At 52.4% G+C, this 12,072-nt stretch overlaps 1 protein-coding gene across 6 annotated transcripts in view; it reads left to right on the top strand.

The window, feature by feature from the left end:
- SLCO2B1 (solute carrier organic anion transporter family member 2B1) overlaps nucleotides 1-12,072 on the top strand; it is a 51,474-nt gene that overhangs the window by 30,298 nt on the left and 9,104 nt on the right. For all 6 annotated transcript variants that reach the window (XM_032641762.1, XM_032641763.1, XM_032641765.1 and 3 more), the window contains 3 exons: nucleotides 4,666-4,768; nucleotides 9,035-9,392; nucleotides 11,505-11,670. In XM_032641762.1, coding sequence (XP_032497653.1) covers nucleotides 4,666-4,768; nucleotides 9,035-9,392; nucleotides 11,505-11,670 — 627 coding nt within the window. The remainder of the gene's footprint in view (nucleotides 1-4,665; nucleotides 4,769-9,034; nucleotides 9,393-11,504; nucleotides 11,671-12,072) is intronic.

The raw sequence follows: 12,072 nt of genomic DNA, 5'->3' as shown, positions 1-12,072 counted from the left end.
GGCCCTCTGAACCACCATGCTCCTGTCCCGAGAGGTTCTTGGCTGTCGTCAGTTGGTTCCTCCCACCTCCCAGACACCTCTCTTCCCACCCCTGCCCTTCTGCTAGTATATGTCCCTGTTTCAAATAACAGTTCCCTTCCTATCTCTCCAGTCCCAGAGCTCACCTCCGCCTGGATGCCCTCCTGACCCCGCAACCCCTGAAGGTCTGTCCTTCCCCTCCCGTCCCCAAATCCCAGAGGTCAATATGGGCACAGGGAGTGGTAATAAAGCCTAGTCTGCCAATTACTCCCTGGGTGACACTTGCCCTTTGGGGGCCTCCGCTTCCTCTTCTGTGAAACAGGTGCAGTAATCGTCCCCACACCAGACTGTTGTGGGAATTAAATGACAGAGTGGATGTGAAAGTGCAGTGTAGACCACGTAGGGTTATACATGTGGCAGCAGATGACACTGGTTGTTTTTACTGTTTACTTGGGGACGAGGAGCCCCAGGCAAGGAACTCACAAGATGTTGCCTGTCTGAAGGGCAAGACTGCCTCTCCCTGATAGGAAACCTAGGAAGTTGTCAATCTATCCCCACCCTTCTTACTTCCATTCCTGGGACAGCACCCCTCTCGCTCCGGGACCCTGGACCTTCCCACACGCTCTCTCACAGCTTGGCTAGGACTGAGAACAGAGTAAGGAGATTCTCTAATTCTCCTTAAGGCAGCATGTCCAAAAGAAATATCACGTGAGCCACAAATGTTGTTCTAAATGGTCTAGTAGCCGCATTCAAAAGGAAAAGAAATTGATTTTAAGAAGAATTTTCTTTAATCCACTATATTTAAAACATTCTCATTTTAGCATATCATAACTATAAAAAAAACTAATTGTGAGATATTTTCCGTTCCATTTTTTCATACTGAGTCTTTGAAATGCAATGTGTATTTTACACTTACGGCCCATCTCAATTTGGACCGGCCATTGTTCCAGTGTTCAGTGGCCATGTGCGGCTGGTGGCTGCATCAGACAGCACAGCTCTGAGATATAAATAATAGACCCACAGTGCCTCATCCAGAGAAACAAGACTCAGGTTTCAGGCCCCTTCACATCACCCCACGAAGGTGCCTCCTAATTCCGCCAGTCCTGCACCAGACTTCTGATTCACAGGGCTTGGTGCATAAAGTGTAAGTTTTCGACTCGGGCAGGCTTGAGCTCAGATCTTAGCTCTGCCACTTGCTACTTGTGTGATGTTGTGCAAGTTACTGTCGACTGAAAAAAAAAAGCACAACATGAGAGCTGTGAATTAAGTTTTATTTGGGGCAGAATGAGGACTATAGCCTGGGAGACAGCATTTCAGATAGCTCTGAGAAACCGCTCTGAAGAGGTAGGGGGGAAGGTCAGTATGTATGTGATTTTGGTGAAGCTGGGGAAGGAGGTGTGGTACAGGCAATCAAGCACACGTTTTTGTAGAAGGTTGCTGCTAGGAACAGACGTCACCATGACGGACTTTAGTGCTTCTCTAGACATGAGGAGATGCACAAACTGGGCTCATAAAATCTTCTCCTGAAAATATCTAACTGTCTGAAGGCCTGTTCTGCCAGTTTTTCCCAGAGCACAGCGTGTCTTATTCCTGGTCTCCACCCTGAACTCCTTTCAGGGGATGTTGAAGGTCAGCGGTCCCAGCGGCTTGTGATTTAGTCCTTGTAGAGGCAGACGGCAAGTGCCAGGTTTTAGTCGGCATTACCTAACCTCACAACTTATTTGCTCCTGTGTGGCATGTAAGTCTCCTTCCTTTGCAGGTCCCAGTGAGGCTGGAGCAGGGGTCACCAGCCCACATACCAGTGGCCTGGCATGCCTGGAGTCTCCGTTCTGCTAGGCCCTGGGGGCTCAGTGTGGACCCTTTGCCCTCCCTTGAACCAGCAGCCATCTCTGAGCTTGCTGCCAGCACTATAGCATCTCCCGTTGATGTCCTTCTCATTTTCCTTCCAAGAGCCTGGCGTTGCCTGCACCCACTGCCTGTGGGAGCCATCTCTTGCACTCCTTCTTTTCATAGATGTTTCATAGACATGCACTATTTCACTCCAGGCCCTGTGCTAGGCATCAGAGTTTCAACAGAGAACAAGGTAAACGTGGTCCCTCCTCTTGCAGAGCTCAGAGTTCAACAAGGGAGAGACACTGAACAAGGTTTTACTCAGACCCTAAGTGTGTATAAGATAGATAGTTATTTTCTCTGAAAATCAACTTAACTTCTACTCTGAATGCCCATCCTCCTGGCTCAGTAGGAAATTCAACTTCAGCCTTTCTCAGGGCTCCCCCACCAAGGTGAAGCAAAGGTCCTGAGGTCTTACAGGGTGTCCAGGCACCAGGGAGGTCCTATCCTCACCCCCACCGCACCCCTAGCAGGTATCAGCCTCAATCCATCCTGGCCCATGTGGTCCCCCTTAACCTGCTAGGAGCTGAGAAGCTCCATGTGGCTGGGAACATGGGGACCCAGCCTCCTTAAGTCCTTCTGCAGCCTGCCCCTCAGAAGTGAACTGCTTCCTTGGGAACTGTCGCAGAGGCTATGTGGCTTCCTGCTTCTCAGGGAACCCCTCTCTCCTCTCCCTCTCCTCACAGCCCCCCTCCCCACCCCCCAAAACACCCAGATTAATCTTCTCAATGGCATCAGGCTTTGGAAACAAAAGCCAGAAAGGAAAATCTTGCAAACATGACTTTCTGCCCTGCCACGAACCTCCCCTGAGGCCAGGAAACCCAGAGCCCAGTACCTGCTGGAATAAAAAGTAGAAATGAGGAAGGGAGAAGCCCACGGGGGATGAACACGCTTGAACGGATGTTTGAATGAATTTCCCTGCTGGGGCAGGGCCAGCCTTGAGCCAGCCAACACCTGGAAGTGAGGTGGAAGAGGCTTGGAACAGGGCACTCCCAGGGTGGGGGCCCTCGTGGAGGTCCTGAAATGTGGGGAGATCCAGTATTTTCTCCCTTAAAAAAAAAAAAAAGATGGGAGACAGAAGAGAAGGTGTCAGACACCAGCCAGAGGGTGAAGCTTATGGGGACATCACAGAGGCTCTGTGAGGAGAGAAGAGGCAGAACCAGAGACCTCAGATGAGTTCTCCAGCCCAACCCACCCTTCCCCATGGTATATAGCACCCCAGACCAGGGCGAAGTCCGTTTGTGCTTGCATGCTCCTAGTGATGGGGAACTCACTTCCTCCCAGGGCAGTCTCATCCAAGCTGCTCGTCACATTGGGCTTCAGTCTTTCTCCGTGGAACTTGTTGCTTCTAATCTTGGTCTCAGGCTGCACAGAAAAATGTAGTAAAATCAGACCCCACTTGATCACTTATGCTTGAATGACCCTGTGCCAGAAACAACTTCTCTAAGACTTAGTTCCTCATATAAAAAATGGGTACAGTAATAGTACCTGCCTGAAAGCACTGCTGTATTGGAGTAAGGCAGGCAGAATACCCAGCACTTAGTGCTGGTTCCCTCAGGGCCTTGGTCCCCGCGGCCCTTAGGGTGAGCCAGCCAAATGCACACAGGCCCTGGAGTCAAGCTGTCAGGGTTCAAATCCTAGCCAAACCACTTACTAGTTGTGTGACCAGGCAGGTTACTTCATCTCTCTGTGTCCCAGTTCTATCTCCTGAAAAATAGGGATTACAACGGTACCTACTTCAGAAAGTTGCTGTGAGGTTTCAATGAGTTAATGGATTTGTCATTAGAACAGCACTGGGATGGTAGTAAGTGCTTAGTAACCATTAACCATTATTTATCCTTATTTCCTTCCCTCTTTGGCACAATCAGAAGACCATAATTGTATCACCCCTAGTCTTCTCTTTTCTGGGATCAGAGACCTTTTTTTCAGGAGTTGCACAGAGGCCAGCCTCACCTAGGTGGAGGGGCACACTACAGGGTAGCCATGAGCTTCCTCGTAGTGTGGTCGCAGGGCTGAGCAATCCCCCCTGGGTGTGGTCTGACTCATCCAAAAGGAGGAGGGGGCTGTTGCCTCTTGGCTCTCCCAACCCACTTCCCTTCCTGTCGCAGCAGACAGGATGGAACAGGATGGGCGCTGGAGGCCCCTGCTCATGGTGACTCTCCAGGTGATGACAGCCATGAGTGATACAAAACTGAAGATGGCGGGGTGGCGATAACCTTGGATAGAAGTTGGTGATGCTGCTGGTGGTGGTGAAGACAGTGGTAGGGAGAACAGTGATGTGAGAGACGGTGATAATGATATTAGTGATTCCCATAATGACGTTGTTGCTGGTGATTCTGAAGGGTCAGGTGACAGTGATGATGTGATAATGACTGTGAGATCGTGCAGACAATTAGTGACCTTGACAGAGACAATGACAATAGTAAGGACTATATTGGTTGTTTACTTGTGATGATATTGGTGATGTGAATGGGGTGATGAGAATAATGATGATGGTGGTGGTTACGGTGGGAATTTTCACGGTAATGTCGGTTATTACGATGTTAATAATGGCGATGACAGAGTTCAACCACTGGAATTTCATCCATTTTTTCAAAAACTACTTAAGTATCTACGGGGCCAAGAACAAATGGGACACTGCTGGCAGTGACAGACCCCCGCCCTCTCCTCTCCCAGAGCTCCCTTCCCCAGCCCAGAGCATCTTTGAGCAGAATGCCTGGCCTCCAGCTGACTGCCCTTGGCCATGTGTCTTTCCAGGGTGAGGACGCCTCCTCTGAGCGGAGCCCTGGGGAGTCCTCAGAGAAGAAGGATGGCCTAGCCCAGATTGCCCCAGACTTGACTGTGATCCAGTTTATCAAAGGTAAGTGAACTGAGGCCAGTGGTGGGGCCAGAGGGGCACATGGGACTGTACAGAATCCAGCCCTTCCAGCCTTTGTTGATTCACCTTCCACAGCTACAGGCCCTTCACGAGCACCATACATTCCTGGTCAGTCTTTGCTCAAAGGGTCCCCTTTGCCTGGAACATCATTTTTTTTTATCGCTACCTATTAAAATCTTTCTTGTCCCTCTAGGTCAGACCACTCTGTCCTTCCCCCAGCCTGGCTCTCTCTCCTCTAGGCTCTCCGAACCTCAGGACTCCTGTGTCAGCTCAGATCTGTACTGTCCAGCCCTTCTACCAAACAGTGAGCTCCTGAGGCTCAGGGTCTGGGCTGGCTCATCTGTGACCCTTCTTCTCCTCCCACCATGGAGCCTTCAAACAGGAGGCTCTCAGTAAATATTTATTTTTATTAAAGTCCTTGGCTGTGGCATGGGCCAAAGGAGCTCTGGGCTGAAGTCCAGAAATCTGGGCTTTTGTTCTGGGCCCTTGCTCCTCTCTGGGCCTCAGTTTCTCCATCTGTACAGTGAGAGGTGAGATCCATGTCACTCTGACCCTGAGACTATGAACTAAATTGATCAATAACCAGGGTCCATATTGTGACCACACCATCCTTTCTAAAGAGTCTGATCCCACAAACACTGAGTGCCTGTGGTGTGCCAGAGCACTGGACAGCAAGTCAGAAGACCTGGTTTAGAGGCCTGCCCCTGACACTGACCAGCGTACTATCTTTTACAGGTTACTTTCTTCCTCTAGCCAGAGTTTCCTCATCTGAAAGATTGGGTCAGTAATCCTTGCTCTGCCTCTCTCAAGGACGGTTAGGAGACTCAAACGGGAGGATGAATGGAAGGTCCTTCATATGGATTAAAAAACTGTGCTTGTATTGATATGATACAATTATTCTTTCAGTCATCACCCCTGCCCTCCTGTTATAATTCTGACCATATCCCAGGACAGTAAATTGAGTTGCCTGTGGTTTAGGAGGGTGATAACCACAGAGTTTGCTTGAACCACCCCCCCATCCCCAAGGAATTTTGCAATAGGAAGTTAATTAGGCCCACTTCTTGGGGCCTAAGTTTTGGTGCTGAGGTGCCAGTGATCTAGCCCCTGGTTCTCCAGTACTCTCAGGGAAAGGGGGGCCTGGAACCCAAGAGGCTGGGCCTAGAGACAAGGGCTTAGACTCCCTAACCTCAGGTCACCCCCAGCTGCTAGAAGGCCCTAGTGTGCTGTTCCATGGAAGAGCTTGTTAATCATTGCTTTGGCTTCAGCCCAGCGGAAAGCTGGGGCCAGTCGCTGAAACTGGATCCTGGAGCAGGTGTCCTGGGCCAGATTATCTCTGATGGTTTCAGCTCCTACATGATCCTAGGGGAGACCAAAGCATGGCTGGCACAGGCCCTGTGGCTGGTCAGCCACCCTGGCTTCTGGGTTTTCTGCTGAGCTCCAGAGGTGCCAGTCTGATCCAAAGGCTTGGCCTTGACCACCTAGGACCAGTGCGGAGGCAGAGGGAGGAGGAAACATGGTCCTTCCGCTGGAGGAGTCCTAAACTCAGGGGAAGACAGTCTCTGAGCTAAGGAAAGGCTATCTGATGGGGGAGACATAGTCCCTGAGCTGGGAGAGGCCCTGTTTGATGGGAGAGACACAGGTTCCTGTCTGCTGGAGGGTATGTAGTCCCTGAATGGAGGGAGAACTTGTCTTGTCTAATGGAGGAGACCTGGCTTCTTTGCTGGAGGAGGCCCCTGTCTGATAAGGGAGACATAGTCTCTCAGTGGGCAGAGGCCCTGGCTTGTCTGATGGGAGGAGACATTGTGCTGACTTAAGGGAAGCCCCTGTCTAGTGGGAAAGAAAGTCTCTGAGCTAGAGACAGCCCTGGAGTTCCCCTTCAGGCATCCTTATTTAAACTAAAGGCATAGCCCTGCCCTCCAGGAATTTTCCATCCATTCTAGGGACAGGTTGCAGATGCTGAAGAGAGATAGAGAATGGGGACAAAGTGTACTGCAGTGATGAGCACAGGAGAATGGGACAGAAACAGTCCATGAGACGGAGCCCTCTGGAGTCAGGGAGCCAGAAGCACAGGAAGGCAGGATGGGGTGGGACTGGAGGGATAGAAGGGATAACGACCCTTACACGAGGAGCTAGGAAGCTCCCAGCAACTCCTGGCCTGGCCCAGACCTTCCTAGATGAACTTGGGTGAGTCCCTGCCCTCTCTTGGCCTTGCCTGCACCATGAGGTCACCCATACAGCTTGGGCCAAGCCCAGGCTACTCCTGGCCAGGACAGCTCAAGGAGGGAGGGAAGCTGGAGCAGCTCACTGGGGTGAAGGCCCGGCGTCACTCCCTCCCCGCTCCAAGTGCCGCTGAGTGCACTGCGTGTGTGGCAAGGAACTGAGGACAGGAGGAAGGCCTGGGACAGGAAGAAGGGGAATTCCACAGCCCCAGCTCCCAGCCACCCTGCCCAAGAAAACAGTTCTTGGCCAGGCCCAGGGGGCTAGGGAACCAACTGGCTTGGCTGGCCATGCTCTGAGGACAGAAGCTCCCTGGCCCTGCAGCTGCAGGAACTGAAGGGAGCCCCGCTTTCACCCCCACTCGGCCCAGAGGAGCCCATGGCCATCTCCCCCCACCAGCCCAGCCTGGCAAGTGTTTAAAGCTCCTCTGGTGCCTCTTCTTCTTTTATTTAATTTTTAGAAAATTTTTTTATTTTTATTTTTTTATTGTCTGTGTTGAGTCTTTGCTGCTGCACTCAGGCTTTTGTCTATCTGCAGTGAGCGGGGGCTACTCTTCGTTGTGGTGCCCGGGCTTCTCATGGCGGTGGCTTCTCTTGTTGCAGAGCACTGGCTCTAGACATGCGGGCTTCAGTAGTTGTGGCGCGTGGGCTCAGTAGTTATGGCTCGTGGGCTCCAGAGCGCAGGCTCAGCGGCTGAGTCACACGGGCTCAGTTGCTCCTCGGCATGTGGGATCTTCCCGGAGCAGGGATCGAACCCGTGTCCCCTGCATTGGCAGGCAGATTCTTAACCACTGCACGACAGGGAAGCCCCAATGCCTCTTCTTAGAAAGACCTTTTCTCCTCTGTCCCTCACACCTTATGTCTAACTTCATCTCGCCTCCTGAGGGCAGAAACACGTCTTTCTCTCTTGTTGTTGGTGGAGAGAGAGTCCCACAAAGCCTTCTGGTCCATCACCTCGGCTGCCCCTGCTGATGAAGGCCCTGAAGCTCAGAGTTCAAGACCAACCCAATGTCATGTGCCCTTCAGTTTAGCAGACTTGCAACGAGGGAGACCTGTACACAGGCATTGGTTTAGGAGGCAGCATGGGAGCGGAGGGCTTCAAAGCCAGAGCCGTCTCGTCTGTTCTTGTTTCCATGCTTTTGCCCCTGCTGCGCCCCTATAGGAATTCCTTCCCCTCCACCTCTCCAGATCCTCTCATTCTTCAGACCCTACCTCTGTCCTACCTGCAAGAAGCTGCCCAGCACCAGGCCTGCTCAGCTTCCACCTTCTCTGGAGGTCTTAGGTTCTGCTCCAACATTTTGCTATTTGATCACCTATTAGTCTGTATGTCCATTCATTCATTGTCTCATTCATTCACTCTCTCACTCATTCCATAAGTATTTTTTGAGTGCCTACTGTATACCCTGGGCTGTGGAGATTCAGCAATGGACGCAACAGATAAAAATCCCTGCTTGAAATGAAGCTTACATTCTGCTGGGGTGACAGTAGAATGGCTAAATGAGTAAAATGTGTAGTATGTTAGGTACAGTGCTGTGGAGAAACATAAACTAGGAATGGGAAAATCAGGGGAGTGGGCGCTGTCCCATGTTGGGGACACAGAAGGGAAAACAGAGGCCTGGGTTGGCTTGGAGAGAGCTATTGCAGGACAGGATGGAAAGGACTGAGTGGGGGTAAAAGTGAGATGAAGAAGTAGAACAGAAGATATGCGAAGGGATGAGATGAATGAGACAGAATCAAATAGGATGGTCTAGAAGGGAACTACATGGAATCGCATTTTGAGTAGAACTGAGTGGAAAGAAGTGCGATTGAATAGAATGCAGTCTAACTCAGTGGAAGGGAGAGCAACCGAATTTCAAAGATGGAATATTATTAAATGGAAAGGAGTCAACTGTAATGGGATGGAACTGAATGCAACAGAATTAAGTGGAATGAGATGGGATGGAAGGAATGGAACAAACTGAACAGGCAGGATGGGACGGAAACACGTGGCATGGCCAGTCCGCTCTGATCTTCCCTCCCCTCACCCCAACAGTCTTTCCCAGGGTGATGCTGCGGACCCTGCGCCACCCCATCTTCCTGCTGGTGGTCCTGTCCCAGGTGTGCATGTCGTCCATGGTGGCAGGCATGGCCACCTTCCTGCCCAAGTTCCTGGAGCGCCAGTTCTCCGTCACAGCATCCTATGCCAACCTGCTCATAGGCTGCCTCACCATCCCATTGGCCATCGTGGGCATCGTGGTGGGGGGCATCCTGGTCAAGCGCCTCCGCCTGGGCCCCATGCACTGCGGCACCCTCTGCCTGCTGGGGGCTCTGTTCTGCCTGCTTCTCAGCACGCCCCTCTTCTTCATGGGCTGCTCTACCCACCAGATTGCAGGCATCAACCACCAGCCTGGGTGAGTACGTGCCAGAGCCTGTGAGTAAAAGCTGCAGGAGGCTGCCAGGGACACGGGAGGGGGTGGCCCGGATAAGGCCAGGTCAGTGGGGCGCCCCCCACCTCAAATCTCCCCTCCTCTCCCCTCCCCTGCCCGCTTGGCTCAGCTGTGAACAGTGGGACTCGTCTCCTGAAGGCTCCAGGGAAAGTGTCAGGCACCACTAGGTAGGGATGGGACTTCGTGGGCAGGACAGCTCAGGCCTGGGGTGGGGTGGAAGATGAGGCAGGACGAGGCCGCTTGTGTGGATGGCACAGGTAAGAAGGCCCCTATCAGGAGTGCTGCAGAGGGGACTTATGCCCTGGGAAGGAGTTGGCCTGGAGACTTCAGAGATCCTTGGTCTTTAGAGGCTGGGAGCTAAAATTCTGCTGTTCCATGACCCTAAAATTCCAGAGTTCTTTTCCACATCTGTGGGGCAGCACCTGCCTCTACCCTCCAGGGGGAAAGCCTCTGATGCCTATCTCCCTTCTCCTTCCCCCACCCCGCCCACAGTCCTCTATAGACATAGACCCTCTCCCCCGGGAACCGTCTTGGAGACAGTGTTGGAAGTTCCATTGCTGCCTCTTGTCCAGAATGATTTTGTTTTTCCTGGGAAACTGCTCCAGGCTTAGGTTGGCCCAACACCCAGCTAGAATCCCCCAACTTGCTCTGTTCTCTCCTCTGCCTTGGCATCTCCTCCCTCCACCCAGGGGCCAACTTTCCACATCCAGGGCTCCTTCTGTGTGACTACGGGGACCTCAGCCCAGAAATGCTCAGCCCTTGCCCCTTCTGTCCCAGCTCCCACCTTGCCGACCTCTCCCCCATCTCCCTTCCCTCTCCCCTCCTTCCCTGTCCCTTCTCCTTTTCCCAAAGGTCCAGGGTGGGTCCTTCTGTCTGCAGAGCCTTGTTCTAGGCACCGAGGTGGGGTTTCAGCCAGGCCCTCATGAAGCCTCTGGTCTGACGAGGGAGCCAGGACATTTTCATGATTTTTAGAGTAAAAAGTAAATGAATATTTTATCACAATTTTTTTAAAAAGCAAATGGGGAAAAGTGAGCCTACCTCACATGCCTCATTTGTCTCTTCTTCTGAAGCCTCTCACCTTGACCCTGACATCTCATCTCATCCAGGTTCTCATCTATATTCTTGCAATTTATTCAGCTTTGGGTTATAATTCATTGAAGAAGCCTTTGGGGACCAACTGGACAAACTGAGAATTTCTCAAACTCCAGCACAACTAATGGTACCAACAGCTGCTGAGAACTGAGGGTCTCCTACATGTCCAGCTCCTCCCATATTCCATATTATTAAACCCTCATGGGATCTCTGGGATGGGTCCTACCATTATCCCCATTTCACAGATGAGGATAGCAAGGCTCAGAGAGGTGGAGTCACCTCTCTTCTGATCTCCTGCCCCTGGGCATCCCTGTACCCGGTCAGACTAGAGCGGAGTCACTCCTGGGACTTGGGGGCAGGCCCCCAGAAGGGAGTCAGGTGGGTCTAAAATGTGCCCTAGACAGTGAACAGGGCAGTGAGAGTGAGGGAAAGGTCATGAGACTGCAGGATGGCGACGGGAAGGGGAACCTGCAGAGCTGACAGAGAAACTGAGGCCAGAGAGAGGCAGGAACAGGTTGGAGATCCCACAACTACTCAGGTACTCTGACTGGGCCCCTCACATACAGTTCTAATTTTCCCAGAAAAGGAAGCAATCCAGCTCATTGAGATAAAGGCACTTTTCATTTGAGACTAAATTCTGAGAAGAATTTACCTTATGTTCCCTAAAAGAAAGGGTCATTGAGGAGCAGAGATGTTTGCAGAATCAGCTCAAAGACTTGTAGGGTCTTGGGGCTGGAAGGGGGTCTCAGAGCCTCTGGTCCAGACTCTGCTCCGCACTTCTCCCATTGGAGGCCTCTTGCAGCTTCCACTGCAAGGGGCTCACCATTGCCTGTCGTGGAGCGGCTCTGACAGTGAAAGACCTCTGTGTGGAGCTGAAATCTCTGACCATGGTCGTCAGGGGAGGTTTCCGGGCTGAGGGAGCCCTGGCTCGTGGCCTGAGGGAGGAAGAGTCAGGCCAACCTTGCCGGCCTTCTCTCCCACCAGTGCCCAGCCTGGGCTGGAGCTCTTTCCAGGCTGCACGGAGCCCTGCTCCTGCCCGTCAGACTACTTTAACCCTGTCTGTGACTCCAGCGCTCGGGTGGAGTACCTCACGCCCTGCCACGCAGGCTGCAGGAACCGGGTGGTCCACGAGGCTCCGGACAAAGGCCAGGTGGGTCAGGCCTCTGGCCGCTCCCTCTGCCTCCCATGGGCTCTGCCCTTCCCACCTCTGTGCGCCTGCCCCACTCCCAGCTCTGAATGGTCTCACTCTGGCTCATCTCTCTGTCTGTGTCATCTGTCTCCTTCTGCTGGCAGATGTAGAACTTTATTCTTTCAATAAGCTTTCATTGCCAGCCTGGGCCCAGCCATGTGCCAGGGCTCAGAGCACAGAGGTGAACCAAATCTGGCCCCGGCTGTCTATGCAGGGGAGGGGCAGAAGGAAGTAACTCAGGAATTCCAGGGGTGGTGATAGGCGGGAGAGGTGGTCCTCACAAGCACAGACAAGGATGCAAGGAGATACATCCCACCTGGGAGGGTCCCAAAAGGCCTCACGGGATGTGGCAGGTGTGCTGGA

The sequence above is a fragment of the Phocoena sinus genome, chromosome 8 (assembly GCF_008692025.1).
Source record: "Phocoena sinus isolate mPhoSin1 chromosome 8, mPhoSin1.pri, whole genome shotgun sequence".
NCBI lineage: Eukaryota > Metazoa > Chordata > Mammalia > Artiodactyla > Phocoenidae > Phocoena > Phocoena sinus.
The sequence above is the reverse complement of the archived record's forward strand: the minus strand, read 5'-3'. Positions and strand labels throughout refer to the sequence as shown.